The following is a 12,994-nucleotide window of genomic DNA, read 5'->3' as shown; positions in this document are numbered from 1 at the left end:
GTAGCATGTTGTATATGAAGTGCAAGACATTCACACACAGACACATCCTATACTAAATTAACTCTGCATACATCAGTTTTATTCATTTGTTAGAAACAAGTGATTAGGATGAGGTTTTGGACAGGTTTGTTGTTATCGGGCATTCTTTTCAGCATTTTCATCCACTTATCTGCTAACTTTTTCTGAGGCTGTCACTGGTTTCGATTGGCTGGAGGTACCATCAGCTAGGCAACATAATAACGTGATTTTGTATCGATACTGATGGCAATGTATAGTTTCTGGAATGCAGATTAATAGTTACGACACTTAAAGGATTCGGTAAGATTTATTTCGAATACAGGTCGACAGTTTTCTTCTACTACTCTGTTAATCGAGTGATTAGGTTTCCCGTGTGGTGTAGTGTCATTACGTGAGATTCGAGAAAGAGTAACGAGTCACAGTATAACTTTGCCAGCGGAACACTGCACTTGACAATTCACATTGTCTCAAGTTAGGTTGGCTACACTGCAACAGAAACGTTGCAACAGCAGCCTCTATACTCGTAGCAGATGATCCGTTCCGTCTCGTAAATGTAAGCTAGTAAGCAGAGAATTCGTTTTAGAGTTGTTACCAATGACAGCAAATAAATAACCACAAAATACTGTAGATATCAGTATAACAAAGCACACACTTTCGATAACAGAGCCAAGAAATACAGGAAATAAGCATTTGACGATCGTCGGTATCTCGAAAACAATACGATATGTAGTTTACAAAATAAATAAGAACCGAAATTGTAATTTCTAACTCTTATGTTTTATTATGACAGTGTTGCAATCAATATCCGATATCCGTAGCTTTTCACTCGCCAATGTACAGTGACAGTGGCAAAATTCCATCCGATGCCTCGTTGTCGCTGTTATCAGAATCGGCACCAGAAACACCTTCACTGTTCTCACCACCGAGACAATTGATTAGTTCTTCAGGGGTACTGTCTACGTTGTTCGACACACTCGACTTTTTTTCTCCACGAGGCTGCATACTCAGTCTCGAGAGCTTCACGTGACAGCTTCTCCACCTCTTTTGTTGTAAAGGACTTGGTATTGTTCCTTACAGATACTTCCACATCAGTCTGCACTAATTCAATGTCGCCAAAATGGCAGTTATATGGTGGTAACCTTACTACAGTACAATGCCGCTCTGTGACGATTTCGTCTATTACGTGTGTAGGCCGAACAGGTTTTATTTTCTCTAACGAGCAAATGTAACGGAGGCTCTGTCGTGCTAATATCTGCAGCAATATTTCGTGTTTGTAACCACTGCACTGTACTTCCTCAGCAGTTGTTTGTGGTCGGGGCTCTGTTCGGTATTTGTGAACGATATGGAGCACTGTCCATTACGACTGTTGTAAGGATACAAAACAGTTTTAAAAAAATTCCTGAACCAGTCGAAAAATCACGTGTAGTCCACGTCTCGATGGCAGTCACCTGTCTTTTGGGACCAAAAAACTAGAAGTTCATCTGGAGCAAAACCAATGGAAGAATCTTCACAGACCACAATTAATCTCACTCCTCTCCCAGTCGGCTGACAACCACTACCGCTCACGGTGTTATCCGTCTAGTATTTACTGACAGCTTCCCCGGTATTAACCCACATTTCGCCTAGCCGTATTACGGAACGAATGCCGTCGCCCAAAATTTTATGCGAAAATATGCTTCGAGCTATTACAATACGCGCCTTTTCTAACGGGCCTTTGCGTCCGTCTGGGGGTCTGTAACCGAAACTCTCAGTTTTCGGCACAATATTTAGTGATATTTCCCACCCCTGAAAAGTTCACTTTCTTTTAACAACGCTAGCAACTTTACTACTGTAGGATCCTCTTTCCTACTGTAGTTACCACAAATACTGGTGTGAATTGCATCAGCCTGGAAAGAATCTAAGATGGTGACAAGGTGAGGCTGCTTTTCCTTCTTTCCAGGCATTATCTGATCCGGACATTTCGGAATCCTTACAGCATGTGCCTACATCTCTCAACTTTTCCAGTAACAATATGCTACTTACTACTGTCGTCAAATTAATTCTGAGAGTTTTCGACGTGCATTCCACAACGCTATCGGCAGGAATTGACGACTGTCGACAAATACTTATGTATTCTTATTCCCGCTACTAAAACTCGCGAGCTCTCCGTAGTAACTCGAGCGCCCAGCTGCTCGGAGGCACACCTCGACGCAAAGGATTGTTACTAGTAGAACGAACTCTTTTCTGTGGCATTTTTCACAGAACGACACCGTTACACGGTAGAAACCGAACGCGACGCACGTACGGAAAAGTGCTGGCGACGCGGGAGCTTCGAAGTCACGACCAGAAGTGACTGCTGCGCCAGAACCAGTTTGTGGCGCACATCCAGACCCTCCAACTTCTCATTTGTCACTCGTCAAACTGTTACACTCCTGACCTGAAAGGTACGAGTCAACTGCAGAGTTCCAGTGGCGTCAGAATAGGATGATTAAGGAGGGGAAAACTTTTTTTAGTTTTACTGTGGCAGGCTATGCCCACTTTGCTAAAGTTGGTGTTTAGTGGTACCCTAGTAACAGGTTTCACAAGTCGCAGGAGAAATATTTAACAACTTAATCTGTTTTTCTGTTTACCACGTTAGTTTACTCACCGTGACTGCATGACATGCAGCACATCTGGCAACTTCCCGAATTATTTTCATTTTACAAATTTGTTTCACTTACCAGTCAGCCTGTCTGCCAACACAGGTGTAGCTTCAGGAGGGGGTTTGACTGGCATGTCACTCATCTGGATACTGTGTGTAACAAATTAGTGTTCAGAATCCAAACACGAGTAGTGAAACAGCAAAATGGCAAGAGGAAAGGAAAACACCAAACATTGTACATAACTATCACTATTCTCCTTTAAATCAGGACCGGGCTATCTACACAGAAAAAGATTGCTCCCTCCTTCGAATACTCGCGTCATTATAAGATAGACAGCTTACCGGATTCGTATAATCCCAAACTCGTGTTTGCACCGCAGACTGTTATGAAGTCACTTCACTTCTCCACAATGTCCTTTCTGCCAGTAGTGCCAGACTCACAAACAATGCAAAAGGACGTGCGTGTTTAGTCCGGAAGGCAGGAGAAGTACCGGCAGATGGGGAACTGCGAGGACGCGCGTCTAGTCGGTAAGAGCTCGCCCGTGAAACGCCAGGTTCCGGGTTTGGGACCCGACGTGCCACAAAATTTCAACCTGCCACGCACTTTCAAACATTGCCTCCCCCTGTATCCCCTTGAGCTCTCATTTTTCCACTACGCTTAACTTTTGACACCGTTCCGAGAACGTTCCGACAATTCACACAATGCACACGGCAATCGAGCCTGTGAATGAGATAGTATTACAGAATTAATATGGTGCAGAAGTCGTGCTTTAGTGACAGGCTAGTGCACAGTGTAAACTTCAATAAATCGTGAAAACAGCAGGACAGTTATTTAAAAATTAAACACCCTTCCATCAGCATATCGGCATCTAGCTCGAAATAATTTTCTGAAGACCTACACCGGACGCGTCAAATAACGATAGATATATCGACAAGAACAGATACCGCGCATTCGTAAAACAGATTAGCCTCGACGGACGACGGATCCACCTCCTTCGGTTTGGAAGCACAAGTACGCCCGAGCACCTGTGTGAATCTCAGAGTAGCGAGCGTGGAGGAAACGGACAGGGACTGCAGAGAGGTGGCGCTCGGCGGGAACGTGGGTCGGCCGCGAGGTACGCCGAGATAGCCTGTGCAGCTGCGATAATACAGTGCGCCGGGAGGCACAGTGCTAAATGTACCTGCCTAGTAAGCATGAGGTCTCGGGTTCGAATCCCGGTGCAGTACACATTTTCACTCGTTGCCGCCCATTCCGCATTATGTCCCGATGCAGCTGACATCGGTAATCCCTGCGCGAGCGCGTGCGCGCGCGCACGCACACACACACACACACACACACACACACACACACACACACACACACACACACACACACACACACACACACCACAGCGTAAAAGCATAAAATTTTCAGGAAGGTGTAAATTCATTCTAAGTCTTGTAAAAATCGCCTCTTTTCACTTAAGTATGCCTAGTATGTAATTAATTACTAAGATGAACAAAGTGCACATATTAAGGGAGGTGCTAAAAGGTTCTATGTTGTTGTGAAGAATTACCTATCCTAACAGTATAAGCCTCCCTCCATGAACCTTGGACCCTGCCATTGGTGGGGAGGCTTGCGTGCCTCAGCGATACAGATAGCCGTACCGTAGGTGCAACCACAACGGAGGGGTATCTGTTGAGAGGCCAGACAAACGTGTGGTTCCCGAAGAGGGGCAGCAGCCTTTTCAGTAGTTGCAGGGGCAACAGTCTGGATGATTGACTCATCTGGCCTTGTAACACTAACCAAAACGGCCTTGCTGTGCTGGTACAGCTGAAAGCAAGGGGAAACTACGGCCGTAATTTTTCCCGAGGGCATGCAGCTTTACTGTATGATTAAATGATGATGGCATCCTCTTGGGTAAAATATTCTGGAGGTAAAATAGTCCCCCATTCGGATCTCCGGGCGGGGACTACTCAAGAGGATGTCGTAATCAGGAGAAAGAAAACTGGCATTCTATGGATTGGAGCGTGGAATGTCAGATCACTTAATCGGGCAGGTAGGTTAGAAAATTTAAAAAGGGAAATGGATAGGTTAAAGTTAGATATAGTGGGAATTAGTGAAGTTAGGTGGCAGGAGGAACAAGACTTCTGGTCAGGTGAATACAGGGTTATAAATACAAAATGAAACGGGGGTAATGCAGGAGTAGGTTTAATAATGAATAAAAAAATAGGAATGCGGGTAAGCTACTACAAACAGCATAGTGAACGCATTATTGTGGCCAAGATAGATACGAAGCCCACACCTACTACAATGGTACGAGTTTATATGCCAACTAGCTCTGCAGATGACGAAGAAATTGAAGAAATGTATGATGAAATAAAAGAAATTATTCAGATAGTGAAGGGTGACGAAAATTTAATAGTCATGGGTGACTTGAATTCGGTAGTAGGAAAAGGGAGAGAAGGAAACATAGTAGGTGAATATGGATTGGGGGAAAGAAATGAAAGAGGAAGCCGCCTGGTAGAATTTTGCACAGAGCACAACTTAAACGTAGCTAACACTTGGTTTAAGAATAATGAAAGAAGGTTGTATACATGGAAGAACCCTGGAGATACTAAAAGGTATCAGATAGATTATATAATGGTAAGACAGAGATTTAGGAACCAGGTTTTAAATTGTAATACATTTCCAGGGGCAGATGTGGACTCTGACAACAATCTATTGGTTATGACCTGTAGATTAAAACTTGAGAAACTGCAAAACGGTGGGAACTTAAGGAGATGGAACCTGGATAAACTGACAGAACCAGAGGTTGTACATAGTTTCAGGGAGAGCATAAGGGAACAATTGACAGGAATGGGGGAAAGAAATACAGTAGAAGAATAATGGGTAGCTTTGAGGGATGAAGTAGTGAAGGCAGCAGAGGATCAAGTAGGTAAAAAGACGAGGGCTAGTAGAAATCCTTGGGTAACAGAAGAAATATTGCATTTAATTGATGAAAGGAGAAAATATAAAAATGCAGTAAATGAAGCAGGCAAAAAGGAATACAAACGTCTCAAAAATGAGATCGACAGGAAGTGCAAAACGGCGAAGCAGGGATGGCTAGGGGACAAATGTAAGGATGTAGAGGCTTATCTCACTAGGGGTAAGATAGATACTGCCTACAGGAAAATTAAAGAAACCTTTGGAGATAAGAGAACCACTTGTATGAACATCAAGAGCTCAGATGGAAACCCAGTTCTAAGCAAAGAAGGGAAAGCAGAAAGGTGGAAGGAGTATATAGAGGGTCTATACAAGAGCGATGTACTTGAGGACAATATTATGGAAATGGAAGAGGATGTAGATGAAGATGAAATGGGAGATACGATACTGCGTGAAGAGTTTGACAGAGCACTGAAAGACCTGAGTCGAAACAAGGCCCCGGGAGTAGACAACATTCCATTGGAACTACTGACGGCCTTGGGAGAACCAGCCCTGACAAAACTCTACCATCTGGTGAGCAAGAAGTATGAAACAGGCGAAATACCCTCAGACTTCAAGAAGAATATAATAATTCCAATCCCAAAGAAAGCAGGTGTTGACAGATGTGAAAATTACCGAACAATCAGTTTAATAAGCCACAGCTGCAAAGTACTAACACGAATTCTTTACAGACGAATGGAAAAACTAGTAGAAGCCGACCTCGGGGAAGATCAGTTTGGATTCCGTAGAAACACTGGAACACGTGAGACAATACTGACCTTACGACTTATCTTAGAAGAAAGATTAAGGAAAGGCAAACCTACGTTTCTAGCATTTGTAGACTTAGAGAAAGCTTTTGACAATGTTGACTGGAATACTCTCTTTCAAATTCTAAAGGTGGCAGGGGTAAAATACAGGGAGCGAAAGGCTATTTACAACTTGTACAGAAACCAGATGGCAGTTATAAGAGTTGAGGGACATGAAAGGGAAGCAGTGGTTGGGAAGGGAGTAAGACAGGGTTGTAGCCTCTCCCCGATGTTATTCAATCTCTATATTGAGCAAGCAGTAAAGGAAATAAAAGAAAAATTCGGAGTAGGTATTAAAATCCATGGAGAAGAAATAAAAACATTGAGGTTCGCCGATGACATTGTAATTCTGTCAGAGACAGCAAAGGACCTGGAAGAGCAGTTGAACAGAATGGACAGTGTCTTGAAAGGAGGGTATAAGATGAACATCAACAAAAGCAAAACGAGGATAATGGAATGTAGTCGAATTAAGTCAGGTGATGCTGAGGGAATTAGATTAGGAAATGGGACACAAAGTTGTAAAGGAGGTTTGCTATTTCGGCAGCAAAATAACTGATGATGGTCGAAGTAGAGAGGATATAAAATGTAGGCAGGCAATGGCAAGGAAAGCGTTTCTAAAGAAGAGAAATTGTTAACATGGAGTATAGATTTAAGTGTCAGGAAGACGTTTCTGAAAGTATTTGTATGGAGTGCAGCCATGTATGGAAGTGAAACATGGACGATAAATAGTTTGGACAAGAAGAGAATAGAAGCTTTTGAAATGTGGTGCTACAGAAGAGTGTTGAAGATTAGGTGGGTAGATCACGTAACTAATGAGGAGGTATTGAATAGGATTGGGGAGAAGAGAAGTTTGTGGCACAACTTGACCAGAAGAAGGGATCGGTTGGTAGGACATGTTCTAAGGCATCAAGGGATCACCAATTTAGTATTGGAGGGCAGCGTGGAGGGTAAAAATCGTAGAGGGAGACCAAGAGATGAATACACTAAGCAGATTCAGAAGGATGTAGGTTGCAGTAGGTACTGGGAGATGAAGAAGCTTGCACAGGATAGAGTAGCATGGGGAGCTGCATCAAACCAGTCCCTGGACTGAAGACAACAACAACAACAACAACAACAACAACAACAGTATCAGAACGGAAGTTCCCCGATGGAACAATGCAGATAATAAGGAAAATGCTACTCACCTACAGAGTGAAATGTGCGGTGCACAACCACAGACGAGACAGAACCGCATTCACTAGCTATCGAGCTGCTGTTTTCCTGTACTTTCTACTACCGAAAGAGCCAGAGCTCAAAAGCTGGTAAACAGACTTTTGTCACTCGTGTCTGCGCCACACATCAGCCTGCTTATTAGGCGAGGGGCTGCCACTACCCCATCGTACGTATTATCCTAACCCTACAGTGCTCGATGCCTATTTACTCTAAATGTTTTTAATACCTGTACTCGAAATAATAGGGGAATTCTGGTGATGTGACAAAAATATACCTATCCTGAAAAGAAAGGATGCTACTGTACTGAATATTTTCAGACTGTACGTCACCAGCCAGAGATTTTTTATTCTAACACCCATTTGAACTCTGCGCTTTCCAAATGGGGTCTCTACACGTAACGAAACGTAAGGGAAATAACTTCTTTAATTCTGTCCGTAGCTTCAGGGAAGTGAGGTCTCAGCTGTTATTTAAGAATTTAAAAGAATAATTGTGGCAAACTATATCAATAATGTTAATCACATTAAAACCTGATCATATCAAACATCTGTGAAGAACGATCTTCCATCTTCAGACACACTCGATCACAAGACTCGGAATATCTCGACGAATAAGAGCACACATCTATTCAAAAAAGTAAGTAAAATTTTTGGGCTATGCCACCTACACTGCACGCGTACATCCACGACCTGACCGTCCACAGTCGCACAGCCACAGAGGCACGCCAGCTGGATTCTTCTGCCAAAACGGTCCACTTACGAGCTACCGGCGACACATCGAGGTCTGCCGCTAGGAGTCGGCCGCTCGGGCAGGAAGCACTGTACGCTGCGGTGTGACCGCAGTACGGATTTTCTACGGGCCGATCTGAGATATTCTGACCCTCGTGACGCAGTGTCTGGAGATGGAAGCTTGTTCTTAAAACACTTGTCAGTTTTAATGCAGTCAGATTTTAACATCATTAATACAGTATCATTACTGCGATTGGGCCAAACGCCTCCCAAATTGAAGAATAATTCCTTTCTATTCTTCCTGGGATCACAATAATGAGAGATCACAACTAGACCTATATCTGAATTGGTACTATGCAAATCCCTCCTCCTTCCACTCACAAATAATCTACGGATAAGCTCGAATTTGTCTCCTCGCCGGAAATGTAGCGGACCGCAGAACTGCAAAACGCTGAAGGATGTGTAATGTTCGGTGTTAATTGTTACATTAATAGAGAAAGATTTTGCACATAATTAGCAGATATTAGTCACCAATTCCTACACACTTCAGAGAGCCTTCAGTAAGCGAAAAGTTTTTCGTGACAAACTGACGACGAATACCTGCGTACTAAACGTATCTCGTACACGACTGGTTTATCGTCAGGAATATACAAACTACTTAACAGACGTATCACACAATTTCCAGCATTTTCCGAGGTGTGTTAATGTGATACTGATCCTGGTTTAGGCAAATATATTTTAGTTTGGATCTCACAAAAGGAACAATGAGAAGTCCTCATTTAGGATAACAGTGTGTGATAGGCACTTTTGGGACATGTTATTGTGTTTTTCTGTCACATTCTTTGTACAGGCTATTTATTTGAAGTCACTGATTCACTGCATGCAAAGTTATGAATGTCACCTGCAAACAGGTATTACATTCGTGAAATCTTCTCGGGTGATCAGCCGAGTAAAGGCGTCGTCTTCTCGCAACGTTTCGAAGGGTTTCGTACCCATCATCTTCAAGCGAAGTGTCGAGATGCTGTGTTGCGCGGTCCTTATAAAGGCTCCTGGACCAGTGACTGATTCCGGGCGCCGACCAATCAGGTACCTGCGGAATCGGCCGCCGCGCCAGTGGTGGAGGGTTCGCGGCGCGGACCGGGCGTCGAGTCCCTGCCGGTTCCTAATACGTCTGTGGCCGCTACCGTCTTCGTGCCGGAGCATTCTCTTCTAATTTTAATTATTGCGGGATTCCAAGCTGTACTAAGTTGGAAACCAGTGTCTCGATTGATCAGGTTGCTGTTCAACCAAATTTCTACAGCCTCTTTGAAAACTGAATCCCAAAATCCTTTAGCGTCACACAGCCTAAGCGAGATATTATCAGCAGCATCGAGCAAGCCGTGCGCGGCCTCCCTACGGAGGCAGCTGAGGAAGTTAGGAGAGAGACGTGCAGGGTCCTGGAGAAGGCAAAAATGCCCAAGAACAACATAACGTCTGCTGAATGGAAGGCTCTTAAGGCCCTACGTGAGGATGAGGACACTGTCGTTCTAGCTGCTGACAAAGGCAATGCCACGGTGATACTGAGGAAAGAAGATTATTGGCAGAAGATAAACTCACTGCTACAAGATACTGCCTACAAGCAACTGGACAAGGACACGACAGCTTCTGTGACTCGCAAGACCATCGCCTTGCTCAATGACTCTGGACTGGAAAAGGACGTCATCAGGAAGCTGTACCCCAGAGCACCGGCACCACCACGGCTATATGGGCTCCCTAAGATCCACAAAGACGGAGTTCCATTGCGACCCATAGTGAGCACCATCAACTCACCGACATATGGTTTAGCCAAGTACCTAGCACAACTGCTCAAACCGATCGTGGGTCACTGTGAGCACCATGTCAAGAACTCGGCGGAGTTTGTGAAGGTACTACAAGGCTTTCGCCTGGATAAAGAAGACCTTCTTGTCAGCTTTGACGTCACCTCACTCTTCACACGAGTACCGCTGGAAGACTCCCTAGCGCTGCTCGAAACACGCTTTAGTGAGGACACAATAAAGCTGTTCTGGCATGTGTTAACAAACACCTACTTCAAGTGTGGAGGCAAATTTTATGAACAAGTGGATGGTGTAGCCATGGGGTCCCCCTTAGCTCCAGGCATCGCTAATCTTTACATGGAGCACTTTGAAGACATAGCCCTGGACACCGCCCCATTGAAACCTAAAGCCTTCTACAGATATGTGGATGACACTTTTGTCGTGTGGCCACATGGCAGAGAGAACCTGCAAGACTTCCTGCGACATCTCAACAGCATACACAGCAACATACAATTCACCATGGAGGTGGAGAAAACGGAAGCTTGCCCTTCCTTGACATTCTAATCAAGAGGCACCCTGATGGCACCTTGGGTCACGCTGTGTATAGGAAGAAGACACATACGGATTTATACCTTCATGCACAGAGTTGCCACCACCCAGCACAACGCAACTCAGTGCTTAACACACTTGTGCACAGGGCCAAGTCTATCTGTGATGATGACAGCCTACCTGCAGAGTTACAACACCTAAGGAAGACCTTCCGCAGCAACGGTTATAATGAGACGCAAATCTCGCGCGCCCTACACAAGAGCAGGAAGGTAGACACACCAGAAGAAGAAGATGAGACCAGATGCCTGGCATTTCTACCATACGCGGGACTGCCAACAGCCAAGATTGCCCGCATTCTGGAGAAACACAACATCAAGACAATTTTTCATGCCCCAAGTAAAATTAAGGACATACTTGGCTCAGTCAAAGACCACCTAGGACTGCAGACTCCGGGCGTATACAGTATTGAATGTGAATGTGGTACGAAATACATCGGACAAACGCAGCGCTGCATCACGCAGAGGCGCTCGGAACACATTAGAAATGTACGCCTTGGTCAGACAGAAAAATCGGCGGTAGCGGAACATAGCCTTAACGAAGGACACACCTTCCTCTTTGAGGGTACGAAGAAGCTGTGTGACGCTAAAGGATTTTGGGATTCAGTTTTCAAAGAGGCTGTAGAAATTTGGTTGAACAGCAACCTGATCAATCGAGACACTGGTTTCCAACTTAGTACAGCTTGGAATCCCGCAATAACTAAAATTATAAGAGAACGCTCCGGCACGAAGACGGTAGCGGCCACAGACGTATTAGGAACCGGCAGGGACTCGACGCCCGGTCCGCGCCGCGAACCCTCCACCACTGGCGCGGCGGCCGATTCCGCAGGTACCTGATTGGTCGGCGCCCGGAATCAGTCACTGGTCCAGGAGCCTTTATAGGACCGCGCAACACAGCATCTCGACACTTCGCTTGAAGATGATGGGTACGAAACCCTTCGAAACGTTGCGAGAAGACGACGCCTTTACTCGGCTGATCACCCGAGAAGATTTCACGAATGGAATACGCCGAGAAAGTCTCAAATCACATTTAGGTATTACATTTTTGTTTAGTCGGTGCTCTCTTTCACAATATAATAAAAAGAAATGTTGACAGTAAAAATTGTACCGAGCAGTGCACATAAGCTGCTGCTGCCACCACCACCACCACCACCACCACCACCACCACCACCACCACCAGTTTCTTCATCGAGCAATATTTTGATTTGTTTTCGCTGCTTTACACACTCAACTATGCTGCCAGAGAAACAAGAATATCTCATTTTTCGACCTAATTCTGTAAACTTTTATACAAAAAGCTTTGTGTGTTCAACTGAAAACACCACTATATTCTAGATCTGCAACAACAATAGGCTGGATATTAACTAGTCTACATGTTACAAGTAAAAGTGGGATATTTTATTGGTACAAAAACAAGAACATATACGTATATGTATGTAGGCATCAAAATGTCTACTGTGAACTCTTTTTCCCAGTATGATGCACACCCTCTTCTTCCATCAGCTTCTTTATTTCTTCATGTTGTTGCTTACACTGAAAAACAGGGTCTCTTTAATTCATTACAGAATCACAAAGAGAGATTTGATTTACAAACAACAATTAGCAGAAGAATTACAGTCAAAGTTGTAGTTAAAATGTAAGGTGAGACATTCTCTCCGCCCCCACCCCCCACAACGCACACACAAAGAAGCTATATAACTCAGACTTGTTTTGGTTAGTTTGAGTGACCAAAACTGCACACCTCATGGCTAAAGTTTCTAGAATGCTCAAAATTATGAGGAAAAAGACCGGATTAATTTTTGCAATTAGCTACTAACTTACTCAGAGAGAGAGAGAGAGAGAGAGAGAGAGAGAGAGAGAGAGAGAGAGAGAGAGAGAGAGAGAGATTGCCACGAGCTTCGAGCTAGCATACCTCAGCTGTGACACTCCGACTGAAACTGGGTGTCCGATGGCCGAGATACAATACCGACGAACCGCACAACTGACATCGACCCGCTCACTTCAACGTGCAGACAAACATTTACAAAGCGGGCGCTCACTCGCCGCGGGCCTACCTGTTGAGGAACTGTGTCGACTCCCGCAGCTTCGTCACTTCGGAGTTGACGATTTCGGCCTTCCTGACGTCGTACGCAGCCAGTGCCTGGTGAACGGCGATGGGCACCAATTCGGCAAACAAGTCTGCAAACCGAAACCGATACATTGGTTTCACTATATGTGACGGTAGTATCTGTTCCCGAAAGAACAGTTACCGTGGATGATCATGCAGCGTTG

At 44.6% G+C, this 12,994-nt stretch overlaps 1 protein-coding gene across 6 annotated transcripts in view; it reads right to left on the bottom strand.

The window, feature by feature from the left end:
* Positions 1–12,994, bottom strand: part of LOC126428418 (programmed cell death 6-interacting protein) — a 184,410-nt gene that overhangs the window by 106,410 nt on the left and 65,006 nt on the right. For all 6 annotated transcript variants that reach the window (XM_050090342.1, XM_050090343.1, XM_050090345.1 and 3 more), the window contains exon 8: positions 12,778–12,901. In XM_050090342.1, coding sequence (XP_049946299.1) covers positions 12,778–12,901 — 124 coding nt within the window. The remainder of the gene's footprint in view (positions 1–12,777; positions 12,902–12,994) is intronic.

The sequence above is a fragment of the Schistocerca serialis genome, chromosome 12 (assembly GCF_023864345.2).
Source record: "Schistocerca serialis cubense isolate TAMUIC-IGC-003099 chromosome 12, iqSchSeri2.2, whole genome shotgun sequence".
NCBI classification, from domain to species: domain Eukaryota; kingdom Metazoa; phylum Arthropoda; class Insecta; order Orthoptera; family Acrididae; genus Schistocerca; species Schistocerca serialis.
This window is presented reverse-complemented; position numbering and strand designations above follow the sequence as displayed.